The 21,221-nt window shown below is 41.9% G+C and overlaps 1 protein-coding gene across 4 annotated transcripts in view; it reads left to right on the top strand.

Annotated features, from left to right (window-relative positions):
• The window catches only part of satb2 (SATB homeobox 2), a 56,819-nt gene that overhangs the window by 24,122 nt on the left and 11,476 nt on the right, over positions 1–21,221 (top strand). For all 4 annotated transcript variants that reach the window (XM_026145442.1, XM_026145441.1, XM_026145444.1 and 1 more), the window contains 10 exons: positions 5–190; positions 10,133–10,259; positions 11,228–11,351; positions 11,951–12,053; positions 13,778–13,828; positions 13,908–14,500; positions 15,498–15,710; positions 15,836–15,922; positions 16,696–16,848; positions 18,801–18,995. In XM_026145442.1, the coding sequence (XP_026001227.1) occupies positions 5–190; positions 10,133–10,259; positions 11,228–11,351; positions 11,951–12,053; positions 13,778–13,828; positions 13,908–14,500; positions 15,498–15,710; positions 15,836–15,922; positions 16,696–16,848; positions 18,801–18,995 (1,832 nt within the window). The remainder of the gene's footprint in view (positions 1–4; positions 191–10,132; positions 10,260–11,227; positions 11,352–11,950; positions 12,054–13,777; positions 13,829–13,907; positions 14,501–15,497; positions 15,711–15,835; positions 15,923–16,695; positions 16,849–18,800; positions 18,996–21,221) is intronic.

The following is a 21,221-nucleotide window of genomic DNA, read 5'->3' as shown; positions in this document are numbered from 1 at the left end:
ACAGGTCTGATGATTCCAGTCTTCTGTGTGGTGGAGCAGTCAGATGGAGGGATCCAGACAGACGGATGTGAGGGACGAGAGGAGCATGCAGAGTTTGTCCTGGTCAGGAAGGATATACTCTTCTCTCAGCTGGTGGAGACAGCTCTGCTGGCCCTCGGGTACTCCCACAGCTCTGCAGCACAAGCCCACGGTCAGTCAAAGACATGCTGTTACATCTGTAATGCGCCTATTCTCTCCATGTTTTAAAAGACACACGTTCTTACACTGAGACAAATTCTTGAAAGTGAACGGTGTAATTGTATAAGACACTTGTCAGAATATCTACATGCTACACTGTATAAATGTGACTGTGCTAACGCTAACAGGTTTGCTGTCCTCTCAAAGACCAAAACCCCCAAACTAAAGTATAACTACGCAGCAAATGATTATTTGTTTGTCAGCCAAGACGCAGACAAACCATCAAAGTTTGAGAGCATGAATGGGCAGAGTATGAGTTTGGTAAGCCTCAGGCTGCAGTAGGTTCATACATAAAATACACCTGTTCATGTGTGTAAAACTAGATTATATATTACAAATATGCTGCAAACAGCTATCTCAAAGGCAAACCTACATCTGTTTCCAGTCTTTATGCGAGGCTAACTAGCAGCTAGGTAGCTGCTAACTAACTAGCAGCTAGTTAGCCTTTCATGTAGCCTGAGATTAATACTTGTAAATGAGTATTCCTCCTTAACTAAGGGTTAGAAACTAAATAAGAGTGATGATTATCAGTCATTTTTAGTCTATTTGCAAAGCTACAACAAGCAGCCTATTAGCTTAGCTTAACGTAAAGACTGGAAAGCTCAAAGGTAGCCTAAAATGAGTGTAACTTAGATTATTAATAGTGTTATAACAGTTGAACCAAAAAACCCCTCCTTTATCAAATTCAAAATCAAACTCCAGACATTAAGTCAACATCAAAAGGAACCCAAACGCAACAACAACGATGCTGCTAAACAAAGTAAAACACTAGGTAAATACAGAAAGACTACCGGTAATCCTGTCACTATACTATTACTTAGATTCTTAACATGCTATGTCATGCTGACTCTTGTTGATAGCATGACAAAAGTTTCACTGAGGCTCACAGTGTAAACTATAATACTGTGTCAGAGTTAAATGTCCTGCAGCTCAAAGGTCAAGACAAGAATGAAAGAAGACTCTCCCTCTAATCAGTGGTCTGAGAACAAAAGTGGATGTGAGGTTGCCTATTTGGAGCAGACACTGAACTATTACAGTGGCAATAAGCTAAAGAATGCTTCAAAAACACAACTGAAGCACAGACAGAGCCTGTAAAACTCATTAAAGACACAACAAAGAGCTGGACAGGAATGTCTCCCGAGACAAAAATATATTGTCTATGTGTGTGTGTGCGTGTGTGTGTGTGTGTGTGCGTACAGTATGTGTGAGAATGTTTATGAAGCAGAGAAAAAGAAAAAAAACTATAATTTATTGTTGCACACATGGTAGTCATCTGAAACAGGACAGTGTCATTTACTGCTGTCTTTTCTCAAGTATGCAGAATATTCCATCTGCGGGAGTTGCCTCACATCACTATAAAATGGTAACAACAGAGTGACAGTGAGCAACACAGCTATTGCAATACTTTGAAAATGGTGGGAGATCCCCATCTGTTTGAAATCTCGATTGTTTGTGTGTGTATGCATCTGCCATATAAGGTCCTGGTATTCAGGACAAAAAGAAATCTTGTTTTGCATATCGTCCTAAATATGATACATCATCTGGTGACCGCATATGCTACTGTTTGTGCAGTAGCATATGCAGCAATGCATGCAATATTAATAATATAGTATAATACGTTTTTTTCTTTTAAGCTGACCTTCCTGTAGGAGTTTAATTTAAATGATCTGATTTGCTCCACTGTACATGTTTGGAAATCACTGTCCTATAATATGTCTACTATAGATTTCTGTGATTTAACTGACTGTGCCTGCTAAGGTAGCTCACAGCACCAAAAAACCAGATGAGGATAAGTCTATACAGGAAGTACTGCTGCATATTCAGGTTAAAAAAGATGACATTAAATAAAGAAAACTAAAAAACGGCTTATGTGAGTTGTGGAAATCTGGATCTAATGTTTACAGTGTTGCAAGTAGCCATCTCTAAGCTGGTTTATTGCTAGCTGATGCTCCAGGCTGTGGTTGTTCAGGTACAGCTGTGGTCTAAAGCAGCAGTCCCCAACCTTTTTTGCGCCACGGACCGGTTTATGCCCGACAATATTTTCACGGACCGGCCTTTAAGGTGTCGCGGATAAATACAACAAAATAAAATGGTAAATGGCCTGTATTTATATAGCGCTTTACTAGTCCCTAAGGACCCCAAAGCGCTTTACATATCCAGTCATCCACCCATTCACACACACATTCACACACACATTCACACACTGGTGATGGCAAGCTACATTGTAGTACCGGTACTGAAAAAAAGAAGATTTATTCATAACACACGTGAAAAGACCCAGGAAAACAGAGTTAACGCTAAAAACGATAACAAAATAACGCTGAAAACCGATAAAAACCCTGGAAACTATACATTTCACACCTGAGCCTCAACTCTCGCGGCCCGGTACCGGTCCGAGGCCCGGGGGTTGGGGACCGCTGGTCTAAAGCTTACATACGCTCATCACAGTAATTTGGGGATTTTAATGATTTCTTTGAACGGTTCTTTTTCTTGGTGGTATAATTTTACAACATACATCTTTAATGACTTGGGTGCATAAGTTAGAATTTATTTGGGGTTTTCTTTAAAAGTATGCATATAGGCTCAAATAAACACACTCACTTGAATCTTTTAATAAATGGCTGAAGTGACTTGTATTTTCACGAGGCCAAGTCCAATTAAATAGTGATTATGAGTGACTAAAACTGGTAGTTTCTCTTTGCCAACAAAAAAAAAGAGATTTGTTTGCTAGTACTCACTGGATTAATCAATACACAAAACAATGGGAAAATCACTGGAACTTGGTATATGGACTGGTTCTCATATACTGCTTTACTGCTTCACTTGAACACTTTATACAACATATCTCATCCACTCAGTCACACTTGCATTCATAGAAGCACTTTTTTGTGTAATTTCTTTCTATCTAACGCTCACACTCTGATGGTGAAGATGCTGAACTGCCGATTTGCACAAGTTGGAGCAATTTCTAAACAATGCCAATTCCATGATGATCACTTCAAACAGCTGCATGTACGTACATGTCATTTGGATGTGTTGCCACTTTGCCAAGGTCTTGAAAAAGACGAAAAACGAAAAGTAACTGGCAACCCAGAAAACCCCAAGATGCAATGAAGTCGACACTGCTGGAACACCAGTATCACCAGTATCACTGACCACAGTGAAGCATGTTTTGTGCCATGTATAAGTACATGACACAAAGTAGATGGAATATTGAAGGTGAAGAAGGAATGCCTCCAAATTCTTCAACTTAACAGGTAGAAAGTTGAAACTTTGACTGGAATTATGCTAGAAGATTGTTAATAGCTATCAAGAGAGGTGGAATTTGAAAAGGAAATATTAGTGTGAGCCTGTATGCAAACCCAAAATAAATTCAAACTTCTGCACCCAATCCTTGATTTTTCAAGTCACTATAGATGAATACTTTTTTGAGTGTGAGTGAACTTCTGACCATGGCTGTGACCCTCTAATGTCATATGTCAGTCAACAGTAACCTTTGCTCTCATTGGAAGTTGGTTCAATTGCTCACCTCAAAGTCAGATGAAGTCACTGACTGTCACTGACATCTCTGTGTTAAAGCCTGCTAAGATGTTTCCATCAGCTCAATTAGTTATAATTGCAATAGCTTTCTTTGGTGAGAAAAAATAACAATGGAAAAATGGAACATCTTAATCCCGCTGTGTATTATTAGTGGTACTGTCTATGCCAAAGCATAAAATGAAATCATATAGAAAGGCCCAGGTGATTTGAGAGTGTAGAAAATATTTTATTTCCTTTATAAGATAATAGTGAGGTGATCTTAAACCAATTGGCCAATCTGATATTGTCTGTTTGTATTCAAAGTGTAAAGAAGAGCATTTATAAACTGATTGTTGTGAGCTGCTTATGCTGCTCGTCTTTTGTTCTTCTGGTTGGAAAGATTCAGAGCTACAATTGAAGCCTTGTTAAATTAGTTAGAAAAATAAACTTTACTCACATGCACATCATCCAACACTGATGCACTGAAATAGCACGCTAACTGCTATACCAAGTGTTTGCTGTGGTCTGCAGATGAATGCCATTAGTAGCATCAGGGGAGTAGTATCAGGGGAGGTCTCTCTCTGTCTGTCTCATCAGTGTGCATGGAAAACAGTGAGACCACATTGGTCTCCTGTCCACATCAATGAACAAACAACAATAAAAAAAAAAAAGCTAGACTGAATGGGACATCCCAACTCCACACAAACTAAACTCCTGCAGCTGACTTGAGCAACGTTCACGTGTTACTTGTAAACTCTGTTTAACCCCTGCAAGGATCCACTGGCATAGAATCGCACTTAAACTGGCATGCACGCTTGGCATGGAATACCATGTAGTCATGCAGTATCACAGACACAACACACTCTCTCTGTTAGACACACACACACACACACACACACACACACACACACACACACACACACACACACACTTCTCCTCAGCTTCTCTCAAATGAATACTTTTTGTTTTTTAAAACAAGCGTTTATGTTAAATGAATAATTTCTGGCTTAAATTATACATTTTTTCCCCTGCGGTCCACAACCAAAATTACACAGAGTCCCAGCTATTTTCTCCCTGTTTGAATTGTGTCCTGCATTCTTGCGTCCCGGCGTTGTATTTAAAGTCCCCGGCAAGGACCACGGCCTTTCTTTAATTAGCTTAGCCCAGTAATTAACTGGGAGATATTGTTTATTTCAATTATAAGGGTTTGAAGGCTTTTATAGATTGGATGAGAGCAGACCTGTATTTTAAGGATTTAGTGAGCAAACAGTTAACAGTGGTCACTGAGAGAGAGCGAGAGAGAGAGCATTGTTGCTGTGCCACGTCTAACAGGCCAAAAAGGGTCAGTGCTGCAGAGCTGCAGTTTACTGGACATATGACTTTAAACTGGCTGTGAATTGCTTCTGACAGCATGTCGTTACATTTTGGACACCACTTTGTTATAACACATTCTTATCAGTTAAAAGCTAAGCTTTACTGCTTAATAAATTACTTATTAGTGCTTTGTGAATCTGTGAAAAGCAATTATTAAGGACACCTTTTGATTTGTAGGTTTGCCAGGTCTATTTTCGACCCTTTTATTAGAAATGATCATAGCAGCCCTTGCAAAAAATGTTTGATTTACCGAAATGAGAAAATTTTGCTTTTTGCAGCTGGCGACTCACAGACAGGATCATAATAAAATCAGCGTATTAGTCAAAATTCACAAGTACAATATGTATCTTTAAAGAAACTTTTCAAAGGTTTTACTGAAACTGTGAGTTGAGGTTAAGAAAAGATCCTGTTGAGTTTAAACACACAGAGAGCCCACAGTGACCTGAGACACAACGTGTTTATTTACATAAAACCAAAATCATCGTCTTTTTTTAACTGAAACCAAACCGAGTCTTTCCATTCGAGAGCTCCATCCCAAACACCATCTAGCTTTAAAGTCATGTCTGTGAACATCACTCTAAAACTGGACTCACTGCTTCATAAAGGCAGATGATCAAAATCAGTTTTTAACTTGTTAGTATTTATCAGGCTAGCAGTGAAACACTCGGGGTAGTGTTAGGGTCATGGTTGTATTTTAGCCACACAGTCCATAACCAGTTTGCCCAAATATTCCACATAAATGGAAATTTATGTATCCAGCACCATCTCGACCTCTAACTAGGTCACAGGCAACCTATAGGATTGTAAGAGGAACACAGAGATAGAAGTCAGCGTACTACCTACAGACGACTGAGTGTATGCTGTGTTTGAACAGTTGCAACTTGCAGTCAGGATTGTCTTTACAACCAAACCTGAAGCCTTTATATCACTGGCTTTTTGACAGAAATAATAATTTTACCTCATAGAATATGTAAGTTGTTGGTCTCTTTAGATATCTTTAAATTTGAATGCCAAGACTTTGGAGAGCCTGGTGCCTTATAAGCGTGCATGATTGTATATACTCAATCAGTGGCACTGGCAATAACCCAAATCCTAGTTGTGAACTAAAACCCCAAATTTTTTGGAAAAAAAATATAACTTTTGAGAGTGACTACTTTGTGGTTCCCAATTTTCAATACTTGGGGGAGTGAAAAGGAAAAAAAATACATCCTCTGATTTCAAAGGGTTAGGATTAGGGTCATCACTGGTGAGAACGTAGAGCTCAGAGAGTTCTGTATCCAGTGAGTTGCATCATAAGACCAACTGGTGCCGTTACTGAAGCTTTCGCTCCCGCTGGGCCGTTAGAGTAGACAGAAGACGTGTTTCACTCCCTGAAATGACAGCCTGATGGATTTTTATTTAGAGGAGTACCTCAAATGATAGACATCAGAGTCTGACGTGTGCGGTTTCAGTCAGTGTGTTTCCAGGGGCAGAACCTGGAACCATTTTCGAGGTCTCACATGTGTGTGCCGGCTTCGGCCTCTCTAAAATGCCGAATTGGATTAACATGTGTATATCTGAGTGTGCGCGCGCATAGTGGCATCCAGTGGCGTGCAGGGCTGTACGGGTGTCGACACAAGGAGTCAGAGACATTAAGTGTGTGTTTGGATTTGCATTTGTGTGGATGGGCACCCTTAGACATGAGCCAAGCCACCAGCCGGCCACATAAAAGCGTGTCTCTGGGAGGCGGAATTTTAATGTGGAAATGGGAACAATGATTTCTACTTTTAAACGTAGACGAGAAGCAGAGCCCATTGAACAGCAGACCAAAAAAAAGAAAAGATGAATCAATTATTAATGTATTTACCGTCACACTGAGCGTGAGTGTGTGAGTGCGTGCGTGTTTGCATGTGAACTGCTGCATGCATGCGTCCACGTCTCTGCATGCTGTCATGTGTCCTGTGTGAGTTTGTGTTTGTCTGCTTATTCACCCGTTTGCTTCCACCCAACTTGGCATCAGTGGAATTGTTGGCTTGTTCTCAGATGTGCTGATGCTACATGCAGAAAATTAGTAGCCAGGGGGTGAGGCTGTTCTCTGCTGCTGTTGTTGTTTGGGTTTTAGAAAAGAACATGTCACATATTATATAGTGCTGCATTATTTCCGGTTTGATTTCCTCCCTTAGCTCGTTTTCCCTCTTCTTTATTGCGTGCCACACCCTCATTAGTCTCACCTGTTTTCTTCCACACCTGTTCCCTGCCTGTGTCCAGTGAGTTGATCGCATACCTCTCTGTATAAACTCTGCAGTTTCTTTCTCCTAACAGATCACCTTGTCTGTTTAATTGGGTCTTCGAGCAATCCCTGTATTCCTGATGCATTTCTTATTTTTCCCATGATCCTTTTGGGCTGTGAAATGGAGATTGCCCTTTGCCTGCTCCCTCACTGCCAGCCTTTCTCTACTTCTGACTAAAGATTTGGATTTTAGACTTCTGTGTATCTTGCATTTAGCTCCTCTGCCTTGCCTTCCTTATACATGTATTTTTATAGGCGCACAATATACATGCGATTGCATGATTGATGAGTGCAGATTTTAAAAGCGTGATTGTTCATTTCTTTTAACGTTTAACATTTTCCGTTAGAAGCACCGTAAGCCTCCCTCATCTGAACTGTGCGTGCACGTGTGGGAAGTGAGAGCACTCCAATCTTTTTAACCTTCTTTAATGCTTCTGTCTGCATATGTAAACATGTTCTTAGCAGATTCAAAGCCGTATGACCATGAGGCAGTTTTAACTTCCATCTTCACGCCTTTTCCTCTTATTTACATCTTTGTTCTCGTTCCTCTAATTCCACGTCCGATGATGGCAGGTGGCTGCTCTTTCCCAGGCCTGCTTCTGCAGACGTCTCTTGAGTCGTTTGGTTCCGGGCCGCGAGAGTTGAAGCTCAGGTGTGAAATGTATGGTTTTCAGGGTTTTTATCGGTTTTCAGGGTTATTTTGTTATCGTTTTTAATGTTAACTCGGTTTTCCTGGGTCTTTTCAGGTGCGTTATGAATAAATCTTATTTTTTTCGGTACCGGTACTAGTTTTATTTTGTTGTATTTATCCGCGACACCTTAAAGGCCGGTCCGTGAAAATAATGTCGGGCATAAACCGGTCCGTGGCGCAAAAAAGGTTGGGGACCGCTGCTCTAGGGTTCTTTTCCTCCCTTAAGGGGGTTCAGACTTTTTTGTGCATAGGGTTTTAATGATGCTCTCTCTGTATGACCAAATAATTAACAACACAGCTCTGCCTGAGTGGAATCAAAGATATAACTGAGCTGTAATCACAGCTAAAGGAGAGAGGGAGATCAGAGAGGACAACTCAGAGAAAGGCGGGAGGAAAGGACAGGGGGAGATATGGAGGAGAGGTGGGAGGGAATAAGGGGATGAAAAAAGAGAGCGAGAGAGCGAGGGAGCTTCTCAGGACCCGTCTGGATCTCATTTAGAGGATAGTAATGCGATTAGCTTTGTTTAGTTTTCACAGCTCCAGCCAGTCCGCATGAAAAACCCATGTGAGTGAGTGCGGTACTGTGTGTGTCTGCTCGTGTGTTCTGGTAAAGGTGAAATGCTCGTGTGTGACTGTGCGTATTACGCTAATATTCTTAAAGAGATTCAACTAGATTCCTTAAATCAAGAGATCAACAGTATCGTGGCAGTGCAGACCCGCAGAAACACGAGTGCCTCATAATTCAAAAAGAAAAAGCATGTTTCTGTTTGCGCTGACAAAGACCCCAGAATGTTTCAAACATCAGCCGAAATCCAATTTAGCCCAGTCCGGCAGCAGAATTTCTCACAGATCTATTTGCAGAGGGGTTTATGATGTTGTGTCTCTTGACTCTGTATCCATGTAACCAGAACACTGAGAGATGGTGATGTGTAGATTTGAAAAAATAATTGCAATTTTTGAGCAACAGAAATAAAATCAACATGTAGGGATAAATATTGCAGGGCTTGAATGATCTAAACTGGCTGTTTAGATCATATGCTTAGCTTCTGGGTGGGAAAATGATGCCTGTGTGAAAGTACCTTAAAAATGCTTCTTTCTCATGGCCAGCAGAAGAGACTCCTTTGGTTGGGAAAAGAAATTTGGAAATCTAAAAGAAAATTGTCATTTTGTAAACGATGGTCTCCATTAAGTTGTACAGGAAGATCAATCGGGCTATACTTTTGATTTCTCAGTCAGAGCCACTTGGCAAGGCAGGACTTTCCTAACTAGTGGGTGTCTCCAGAGCATTTTAAATGTACATTATCCCAGTCTTCAAAGTGTCTGTTAACATTCCCATCCATCTAACATTCTCAGAATAAAACAAGGGCAATAAACAGTAAATTGAACAGTAGGTGAAGGTGGTGTGTTCAATTCAATTCAATTTTATTTGCACAGCGCCAAATCACAAGAACAGTCACCTCAAGGTGCTTTATATTGTAAGGTAGACCCTAGAATAATACATACAGAGAAAAACCCAACAATCATATGACCCCTTATGAGCAAACACTTTGGTGACAGTGGGAAGGAAAAACTCCCTTTTAACAGGAAGAAACCTCCGTCAGAACCAGGCTCAGGGAGGGGCGGGGCCATCTGCTCCGACTGGTTGGGGAGAGAGAAGGAAGACAGGATAAAGACATGCTGTGGACGAGAGACAGTCTTTTCAATCTGACTGCAACTGCTGTCTTTAAAGAAAAACACCAGTCAATAGAGTGATGGCCATCCAACACACAGGAGGCCACTCTTTATTTAAACACCACTTCTCATGGTTAATAACAATCAAAGCCAAGCCGTCTAAAATGTACAACACTTTTCTAAGCTACAGTTAGCGTGCAGCACTGTAGAGATGAAACACTTTACTAGTCACAGTGAGTGCTTGGGTGAAAATCTCTTTTGCTGCTTTCCATCATAGTCTGCTGAGTTTTGTACTTCCTCTGTTGTGTGATGTCAAAAGGTTGTTTAACAATGATTGAAAATTGACAGAAGTATGTGCTCTCTCTTTTCAGGCATCATAAAGGTGGGAAAGTGGAATCCTCTTCCCATTCACTTTTTGACTGATGCTCCAGAAGCAACAGTTGCTGACATGTTGATGGAGGTTTACCACATGGTCACATTACGCATTCAACTACAAAGGTCAGACTGTGTTTTGAAAGACAGATGTGAGAGGATGTTTTTTTTTCTCATTCATTAGACTTTAGAACAAACTGTGTGCAGCACTGTAGCAGAGACTTGTAAGTCTGTATTTTATGGGTACAGTGTGTATGTGTGTGTGTGTGTGTGTGTTAGATCAGATACTTGGTCCACTGGGCTGCTGATGTCATTGCAGCTGATTGCAGTTCAGGAATTTACCATATATATCAAATTTGAAAGCAACAATATTGAAACACTAAAGTTCTATTTAAACAACCCGGTAGGGAATTATCTATTATCTGTCTCCGTCAGGGAGAGCCCGCGTGCCAGGAACTGTCGGTTCCCGAGAAATGGTGAAGCAGAATCTTGATGGGTAGATAAAACCAGATAAACTCCAGATGAGAGGGTTATTATTGTTATTGTCTTGGCGCATACCAGCCAGGTTTGTTTACATGTTTATTCATGTATCCATGGCAAAGGCAGACGTTTCACATGCTTCGTGCTCCGAGTTGAAATTATTTATTTGAGGTTAAAATTAAATAAAACCAGAAAGATTAAAAGGAGATAGACCCTAGATGGGAAGTAGTGGTTTGTGGTTGATGTTAATACATGATGCTTGGATTATGGTTGGGGTTATGTGTTCATTCCGGTTTACATTTCTTTTCTTGCTTAGAGTTACATGAGCAAATATGAACCTAATGGTGGCTTAGTTTAACATTAAACTACTTTTTAAACTTAAATAAACCTTGTAGGATTTAAACCAACCAGTCGTTGGCGATAAGTAATCTAACCCCTGACCTTATGTGTCAAAAGAGGTGACTGTGACAGAATAAAATATGCTAACTGATACAAGTGCAAAACTACTTTTGTCTCCCTCTATAACCTACAGGTAGATGTGGAGGTAGGTTAGTGGTTGTGCTCCTGTCCAAAAATGAGCCTAACAAACTGATGTGTGGTTTTGGTTTGTATAGTTTTTCAAAGCTGGAGGATCTGCCCTGCGAACAGTGGAACCATGCAACTGTCAGGAATGCTCTCAAAGAGCTTCTAAAGGAAATGAACCAAAGTACTCTGGCCAAAGAGTGTCCTCTATCACAGGTATGACTCACCAGAATGTAGCATCTCTACTGCGTCTTCATATCAAGGAGTTAATCTGCATGCAAAAAGTGCTCTAAGTACAATGATCCTCTACAAGAGATATCTTTACACATGTATTTTAGTGACAAGCTCTTCACACACCCTGGCTACAGACAGCCCTCACGAGATCCATTTGGGCACATTTAGAAACAGCCACGAGCTATTGTTGCAAGCTTTTAATCAAACTCCACCCCAAAAGTTTAAGTGCCGTGTTAAAGTCCTCAGCTGTATGTTTGGCCCTCTAGCCTGGTCCTATTCTCACTCGTGTCTGAGAAGTGTTTGCATACTGTGTTTAAATGGATCTCTGGTGGGGGTGTCGATCACTGCATCAATTGCAAGCATATGTGTATGTGGCTGGAGATTCCCTCGCTGCACCGTACTGGCTCGAGTTTCCATGGGTGGCTTCCAGTCATGATTAATGTTTGTCTGTTTCTATTGTGTGCGCGCAAGAGTGCATGTTGTATGTGTTTATGTGTGCATGCCATGTGGTTGTTGCGTGAGTCTAAGCATTTCATATTATGCTGGTTATTAATTATCTCTCCCCTCTTGTTCCCTCTCAGAGCATGATTTCCTCCATAGTGAACAGTTCCTACTATGCCAACGTATCCACTGCCAAATGTCAAGAATTCGGTCGTTGGTACAAGAAGTATAAAAAAATCAAAGGTGAGGCTAATAGAGTTTGAGCCAGAGTTCTTAAATCATCTGGTAGTTGGACCAGTGGCCAAGGAGTTGTAAAATGATTTCTGGAGTAAAATAATAAAAACATACAAATCTGTCTACTTTTCTGGTGAAATGATAACACAGTTTTACTTCTTCTGCAATATACTTTGAAATAAGTCACACAAGATTATCTGAGAGTGCAAACTCTTGAGCGAGAGCTGCAATGAAGAGCATTAAATGAGTGCTCCACTGATGCAACACTGCACTCCTATAACATTAAATGGACAAAAGATGATCGAAACCATTTTTTCAACATCTAATCCCACATTGTCTATAATGCAGCTCTGAAGACAGCAGAATTTTATAACTAGCTACTAAAAGGCCCAACTCACTTTTATTTTAGCCATGCAGCTACAACATATGTGAGCTACATGTAACCACACATCTTTATGGCAACCCTTGATACACCACATGAGGAGTGCAAGAAGCGTGACTGGTCAGCTTGGGCTGAGTTTCTTAAGCCATAGAGAGGGACAGTAGCATAGGTGGGCGAAAAGGTTCAGTGGTTTATTCCAGAACGTACTTCTAGCAAAGACTTAACACTGCAAGTCATCCAGGTGCCACTTGCCCTCTATGTGAATAAACAAACACTCACACAAGCCCTGAATATCGAGAGCTTGCTCAGTATTCCAGCTGCTGGTGTATCCAGCAAAAACTAATAAATGAAATAAAATAAAATATTGGATACAAGTCAGAGCAAAACCTTAGATTTGAGAAAGGATGAAGCCCTCAGTAACTCTGTCACTCTCTCGGTTAGGGTGTTGCAGGTTTGAAGTCACTCACAAGAGCCATTTTCAGCCTCTCACTTTCCAGAAAGATGCTCACAGGTTAGATTGTCGTAGCTAAAAGGTCCAGTTGACTGATTAGAAGCAGTAGATTAGTTCCATCCATGAGGTCTGCCTTGGTAATGGGACCTATGCTAATGTTAAGTGTTAAATGTCAAGTCATTGTTACTATTATTTTGTCTCACAGTTATTAAAACAATTGTTGCTGCTATATCCAATATATATATAAAAGTATCACTTTTAATTGTTACAGCCTGACTTAGAGTTATACATGCGTATCTGTGTTTAATATCTACAACTGGAGTCCAGTCCAACTTGTGAATCATGCATCTTAGAAGATGTGGAGGAGTAGAAATCAGGATGGCTTTATGTAAATGGTTACAGTGACACTGATTGGATGTGATATTCAGTCATATAGTCCCCATAATATCCCTTCTTTTACTTAACCACACCAGCTTGTCCCACTCCCAAAAGCTACATTATAATAATGTAATAATAACAGAATAAACACTAGGCCAGAAGAGGAGAGAGGATGTAAGAAGAAAGTGAGAGAGGATGGAGTTATGCCGGAGCCTGCTGCGCTCCTGCTACGAGCTGGTGTTAAATTACATTCAACATTTCCTCCATCAGTCCTGCTCCACAGATGTTGACATGACAGTTTCTTCAGAGCTGTTGTGGAGCTTTCAGCCGAGAACCCATGACACAATCAGCATCAGCATATGTAAATGTATATACTTACATTGATTTTTGGACACGTTAGGAACTTTAACTTTGGCTCAAAAGCTTAGCTCTCTTCTTTAAATGGATGCTGACGCAAAGTCATAGCTTTACACCAGCAGCATCATGTCACTCTTCTGATCTTCCGTTTGTTTTGTTGAGCAGGAGATTACTTGGAGAAGATGTGGTCTGGACGAGATGCTGCTGACATAAAAAGTAAGGAATATAATCCATTTTTCTGATACTGTGCTTAAATGAAGATATTTATTTGAACACACTCTCTGATTATCTCCAGTTGAGAGAGACAACATGGCCGACTTCTGTGTGTTGGGCCAGAGACCTCCACCTCATCTGGCTGGCCTGGCACAGCTTGGTCACCTGGGAGCCAGCAGTCCCCTCCTCAAATCTCCAGATTCGCAGGCACCCTCCCAGACACCTCAGCAACCACCTCCTCCTCCTCCTCAGCAGCAGCCCTCACCTCATGGTCCCCTCCATCACAGCCCTCCTCTCCGTACAGGGCAGGTGCCTCCTCCTCCCCCACCTCCACCGCCTGGTGCCCTGCAGCCCCTGCTGGGCCCAGGTGGACTGCTCTCTCCTCAACTCTCCCCGCAGCTGGTACGGCAACAGCTCGCCATGGCCCACCTCATCAACCAGCAGCTAGCCGTGAGCCGCCTGCTGGCTCACCAGCACCCTCAAGCTCTCAACCAACAGTTTCTGAACCACCCGCCGATCCCACGTGGTCCATCCAAAGCTGGCGGTGACCACCCTGGAAGCAACCCCTCTGCTTCTGAAGTCTCCTCTGAAATCTACCAGCAGGTCAGGGATGAGCTGAAGAGAGCTAGCGTGTCCCAGGCTGTGTTCGCCCGTGTGGCTTTCAACCGTACACAGGTAGGAACGCAGAGAAAGGTCAAGGCTAAGGCGTCAGGAGAGGAAGTTGTAAGGGGAAAATGAGAGGAAGAGGAGGAAGGCGATGTGACAGAGAAAGGAAATCAAGTTTCTAGTTGAATAAAACGTATGCAGAGGTTTTTAAATCTAAAAACTGAAATATGGCATTCAATGGCGTTAATCCGTCAGACGAGACCAAAAATACCCACACACATTTCTTACATTATATGGATCATATCAGGTGAGAAGAGGTTTACTGGGTAGAAACAAATGCCAGTTGCCCTTACTGGTCTGATTTTCACAAACACACACACTCAGAAAAACAACTCGGCTAATTTATGGTCACCCACCTTTTGGTATTTTTGGTGGGCTTATCAGAAGCGTGGCTGGGTTGCTCGCTGCGTCATTCAGTCTCCTCCTCCACCATCGCAGCAGCACAAACACCTGATGCATTCAGGCTGTGCTAAACTGGTTACTGCACGGCCCATTAGATCAAAGTAATGGGAGGTGGCTGATAGACCTATTGGTCTAGAGGCCAGGTGTTTTTCACTGGTGCATCACTTTGTGGTAGGTAGCCTCTGTATTTGAGAAGCTCAAACCAATATGCAAATACTTTTAAGTGTCTAGTTGTACGTTTATACGAGAAAACGAGCAGCTTCAAAGTGATTTACATTTGACAAAATCTATTTTTCAAGTCAAAATGATAAACATGTCTTTGTGTCAGCTTAATAAAAGTGAGGATTGTCTAGTTTTGAACATTTGGTTTAGAGGTTTTTAAAAAAAAAAAAAATTCTGGATACTTTTGATATGCATTTGTGAAATGAAAGGAAAAAGCAAATTGCCAGTCTGGGTTTAAACAAAGAAGCCAAACGAGTCCAAGAATAGCATTAATGGAGCTTCAACAGTACACTTGAAGCATGGGAAAGGGACCATATATTTCAATTTTCCATGCTAGGGAGATGCAATAACATATCCTGCTGTGTGCGTTTGTGTTGGTCAGGGCCTGCTCTCAGAGATCCTGAGGAAGGAGGAGGACCCTCGCACGGCCTCGCAGTCTCTGCTGGTGAATTTGAAGGCCATGCAGAACTTCCTCAACCTGCCTGAGAGCGAGCGAGACCGAATCTACCAGGAAGAGAGAGAGCGCACTATGAACCCTTCGGTCGGCCTTCCCCCCTCCAACTCCTCCAACCCCGGCGCACCACGCCTTTCACAGGTTAGTGTGCCCAACGGGCCATAAACTGCGGTTGCCATAGCAGTGCATCGAGCGAGAAAACAGCGGTGTTTTGTATGAGTAATCATATGTGATGCTAACATGCCTTGTGTTATGTATGAGCTTAGAAAGTGTGGGAGAGGAGCTTGGAGGACCAGAAAATCCCAGATACCTGGGCCTCAATCTGGAAGAACAAGGCCAAGATCTGTAACTCTGTGAGTTATCTACCATCTTTAACTTGCCCTCACAAAGTAGACTGCAGCATGTCATGTGCTTCATCCTAAAACCTGCGCTGGGATTTGAAAGTTTTTATCTTAACAAATTCCATTTATAATGGAAAACAGCTTCAAAGCCATCAGAGGGACATATTGTAAACATAAAGGACATTATACAGTATTTGGAAATTTCCTTCCACAAGCACGTGGAGCAACATCAGTGATAAGAAGTACCCCTGATGTCAGGACAAATGCCCATTCATGGATCTGGGTGAATTGGTGCGCTATTCTTATTATGGCTATGTAAAATTATCTCAGCATCGTTTACACTGGGGGAATGTAAGCTAGCTGGTCTCTACATGTCTTGTGGATGACTTCAAACGCTGTGTATACAAGCTTTCTGAGAGCCAATACATGTTCATTCAAACAGAAACAACAAAGAAAGACAAAAGAGGAGGACTTAATGACTTTGATCTGTAAACACAACTCATGTGGGGACATGCGCTGCAGATGTGCAGCTGATGCTTGTACTGGGAACACTGCATGTCTGTTCTCAGAGCGACTTGGCCTGATCATCAGCTGATAACCTCTCCTCATATGTGTTTGTTTTTGTGGTTAAATTTCATAGTAGATTCATAAAGTAAATAACAAGCCTTAAACAATACGCGGTACGCCTCTGTGACTGTTTATCACTCATCTTGTTCTGTCGAAGCACAATAAAGTTCCTTTTTAAAAAATTGTGCTCTGCATTACATCATTATCCTGTCTCCCAGCCCAAGCCGTCTGGCCCGCCCTCCGACCTCCCACTGAAGCTGGAGTCACTGGTCAACATTACATCAGGCATCTATGATGAAATTCAGCAAGAGATGAAGCGAGCCAAAGTGTCCCAAGCTCTGTTCGCAAAGGTGGCGGCCAACAAAAGCCAGGTGAGGAGACTGTTGGGGAAAACAAGCCTACAAAATGACTTAAAGTGTTTGTTTTTCAGGTCAGATTCCAAGTGCAGTCACATATTTATATGTACTGCGATAGCGTAGCTGATATTTTTTGTACCCTGTGAGTTAGATAGTCAACTTGTTAGTGAGCATCACGATTGAACCAAAATCATTTGAATTAATAACGATTTATTACAAACTACAAAAGTTGTGGGACTGAGTAGAGCCAGCAAAGCTGGTACTCTGCCGGTAACACGATCTAAATGTTCATCAGCTGTTTCACCATCACTTCAAACCGGACGTGTGTGATCAGTTATGCTCTTAAAGCTCTGGTGACATAATGTTTGACATTAACACTGGCTGCAATTATTTATACCTCTATTGTTTTTTTTAAATTTTGAATCTTGGCCGCACGCATTAAGACATTATTTATATTTATATGTATTTACTTCTAATTTTTGGATAAAAATGAAAAAGGAAACACTTCAGTTTTTGCTTCTTGGTCTTAATTTCAGACCACGATGACTGAAACAATAATAGGAATTCTTTAAAAAAATAGTTTTTTAAATTTGTAGCAACTTGATGTTGCAGGATGTGACTCACATGGGATGTAGGTGGTCTATAAAGAAGGCTTGACAACATGTATACAGTATGTGCGTTGCTTTTGTGTGTATTTAGCGAGGTACCCCTGGTTGGTGGGTCTGGGGGTGGCTGAGGGTCATGGCTCACTGCACCCATCTGCTGCAGCTGGCCAGCAAGCAAGGACAGCAAGCAAGCGGGGGGAGAGAGAGAGAGCGAGAGATGATCAGGCGATTAGCGGTGCATGCTGCCCGAGGTGGCTGGTTGAACACAACAGCTGGTGTCACAAACTGAACCAGTCTAGCAGATATAATTGAATCTTCTCCGTCTCTCCTTCCTCCGTCTTCCTTTACCTCACACATCCTGCATCCTTCCAACTTTTACAACTTTTTATTTTAATTCGAGCTTCCCTCCCCGGGGTGGAGGGTGTCAGGTTAGGTGGTCTCACGATCTTGTCTGTGCTTGTCGCAGATGATGTGGTTGTGTCAGCCTCGTTGAGCCGTGACTCTCAATGGGGGGGTGGGATGAGAATGCTATAGATCTCAGCCAAGGACGAGGTGCTGCCCCAAGTGGACAAGTTTAAGTATCTTTGATTCTCGTTCATGATCGAGTGGAGTGGAGCACATTGACAGACGGATTGGCGCAGCTTCACCACTCTGTTGTGAAGAGAGCTGGCTGTGAAAGCAATGCTGTTAGTTTATGGGTGAATTTGCATTCCCACCTTCATCTTAGCCGTAAGCTCTGCATACTAATCAAAAGAATTAGATTGTAGATGTAAGCAGATGAAATACGTTTCCTCTAAAGGGTACCTGGGCTCTTCTTTAGGGATAGGGTGAGGAGCTTGGGGTTCAAAACACACATCAAAAGGAACCAACAGATTTAGTTCAGGCATCTGATCAGGATGTCTTCTGGGCACTTGCTGAGTGAGGTGTTTCCAATTTGTCCTGCCAGGAGGAGGCCCTAGGGCTGAGAGAGATGCTGGAGAGATTATGTCTCTCAGTTGGCTTGGGAACACATAGGAGTTGGAGGTGGTGGCTGTGGAGAGGCAGATCTGCTTCCACTGCTGTAACACAGACTCAGATAATGGATGAATAAACTCATTCATGTCTATCTCAGTTGCCACTTGTCATGCTCATCCCCGCTGCCACTTTCCAAACAGAGTAGATGCAGAGTCATCTGCTCTGCGTGCACGTGTGTGAGAGAGAAAGGTCGTAAAAAATTGCATAACAATTCTTTCTCACTGTGTATGACACAGTAGCAGAAGTCACCCATTAACATCCCTGTCAGCTATCGCACAGTCCACACTTCCTTTCTTTTTAACCTCACCTTTCCCCCCCCCCACGCATACATCTTTGTCTCCTCTTCAGGGCTGGCTGTGCGAGCTACTTCGGTGGAAGGAGAACCCCAGCCCTGAGAACCGCACTCTGTGGGAGAACCTGTGCACCATCAGGAGGTTCCTGACGCTGCCGCAGGCCGACAGAGATCTTTCGTACGAGGAGGAGTCCAGACACCATCATAGCGAGAGGCTGCACACCGTCCTCCACATGCCACAGGACACACAGGTAAGTGTTTGCATGTGGAGGTAACGTGCACCTCAACACTCCATATCCAGATGCGGTATACAATGGGTGGATTTTATTTACAGCTGGCACAAAGACGGTGTCTCTAGTAAACACACTGAACAGATTTCCTGCACATCACCTCATCTCATAATATTTACAACTTGAAATCGGGAGAAAGTGCTTGGTCTTCATACCTACAAACACGTGTGTCCTAAAATCTATTTTTGATGGATTACTCGATTATTTCAGAACTGTTTCTTTAAAACATGGCCACCCCTTCTAATTACAATCTCCTAAAAAGTACGCAGATATGAATGTGCTGAACACACAGTACGGTATAAACACTGACTGATAAGGATGACTAAGATGCTGTAAAGAATGATATTAGAAATAGTTGTTACTGAGCTCCATTTTCATGGCACTTCTCACGTATTAAAACAGATGGAAGTGTATTCCTCTACCTTCAGAGACCAAATCTGTCATTATTATTGAGTCATTATATTTATTTAATCTAAGTTTGCGCAGTGCTGTTTGATCTTGTGGTGGGTGCACATGTGTTTGTGTGTCCCTGTGTGCCCCAGTGGAATGAAGAGTAAACAGAGTTGCTGGGTGGTGTGGCACTGGAGGAAATGCCCCATTAGTTTTTGAGGAGGGAGGCAGAGGCTGAAGGAGGCTTGAGAGAGAAGGGAGATCGATGGAGGAAGCACAGAAACGTGTTGGCATCTTTGGTTACTGTGAGCGCTCCAGTTGGACACACGCTGAAGCCGCCCCACCTAACTTTATCTGCATGCCTGGGTTTTGCTTTTTCTTCTAGTGCAAAGCTTAAATAAATTAGAAATGTAAGTCAAGTCCAATTAAAAAGTAGGATAGCACTTTATAATACGGCCCGTGACAAAGGTCTTTATTTCTCTGCAATTAAATTGAATTTAGGTGTATTTTATTTGAAAGAATAATGCAGTTATATTAACATGCAGATGCTTAAAGGTAGAATAAAGGGGTAACAAAGCAACAGTTATGCTCTAAATCAATTTAAGTAGTCCTCAGTAATTTTAAGTATTTTACAGGAAGGAGACAGAAATTATACGGAAAGCAATTTCAAGTATTTACTTTTAATTTTAGGTATAGCATAACAAATTTCACTGGTGTGTAATGAACAGGTAATGTTGTTCAATATTTTTCGTATTATGGTGTGAGTTAAACGTGCCTTCATTATTAAATCTTTTTTAATCCATGAAGGATTTTCCATTCATCAGTTGTCATTTTACACTCAGGCTGTTTTGTACATTACTTACAGTACAATTATTCTCTTCTTTCCTGTAAAATACCCAGTTATGCGAGGTAAAGTCACAGCATGACATGACCCACGCCCTGAAAAGAACTGTGTACTTATGGTGTCAGATAAAATGCACTTATAGCTTAATTATTTCCTGACTTGTAGCCCCCCCCCCCCCCCCCCCCCCCCCCATTGTAATTATGCATTAAGTTGCAGGCCTTCCACAGCATGTCTTTATCCTGTCTTCCTTCTCTCTCCCCAACCAGTCGGAGCAGATGGCCCCGCCCCTCCCTGAGCCTGGTTCTGCTGGAGGTTTCTTCCTGTTAAAAGGGAGTAAATCCTTCCCACTGTCACCAAAGTGCTTGCTCATAAGGGGTCATATGATTGTTTGGTTTTTCTCTGTATCTATTATTGTAGGGTCTACTGTACAATATAAAGCGCCCTGAGGCAACTGTTGTTGTGATTTGGTGCTATATAAATAAAATTGAATTGAATTGAAAGTATCGATAAAAATTTTTTTTTTTTATAAATAGTGCCATGATCCAGTGGCGACAGCCTCTATCAGTTATATAGTTATATTTAATGTAGGAGTGCTGCCACAGCATGCAAACCCTGTATACATGCCTGTGGTTTACCATACTTGACTCCAGAGGAGGAGCTTGTTGGTACATGAAGGTATCTGTGTTTATGTTAATGTTGAACCTGCCTAACACAAACACCCCCGTTCCCCTTCTCTTGCTTGAGGTAGAAACATCAAGCAGCTGATTATAGTTTAATTTTAAAATGCAAACATGAAAAGGTTCAAATTCCCCAAAATGTTAAATCGGTGTAATGTCCAGAGAAGCAACAGGAAGTGTGTCACTTCTTCATCTCCTGACCTCGCTGAAAAGAGGTGGAAGATCAGGTTCGACGGTAGAAACAGCATTCACTGCTTGGACTGAGTCTAGGTCCTC

The sequence above is a fragment of the Astatotilapia calliptera genome, chromosome 16, assembly GCF_900246225.1.
Source record: "Astatotilapia calliptera chromosome 16, fAstCal1.2, whole genome shotgun sequence".
NCBI lineage: Eukaryota > Metazoa > Chordata > Actinopteri > Cichliformes > Cichlidae > Astatotilapia > Astatotilapia calliptera.
Note: the sequence above shows the minus strand (reverse complement) of the source record. Positions and strands in the feature narration are given on the sequence as shown.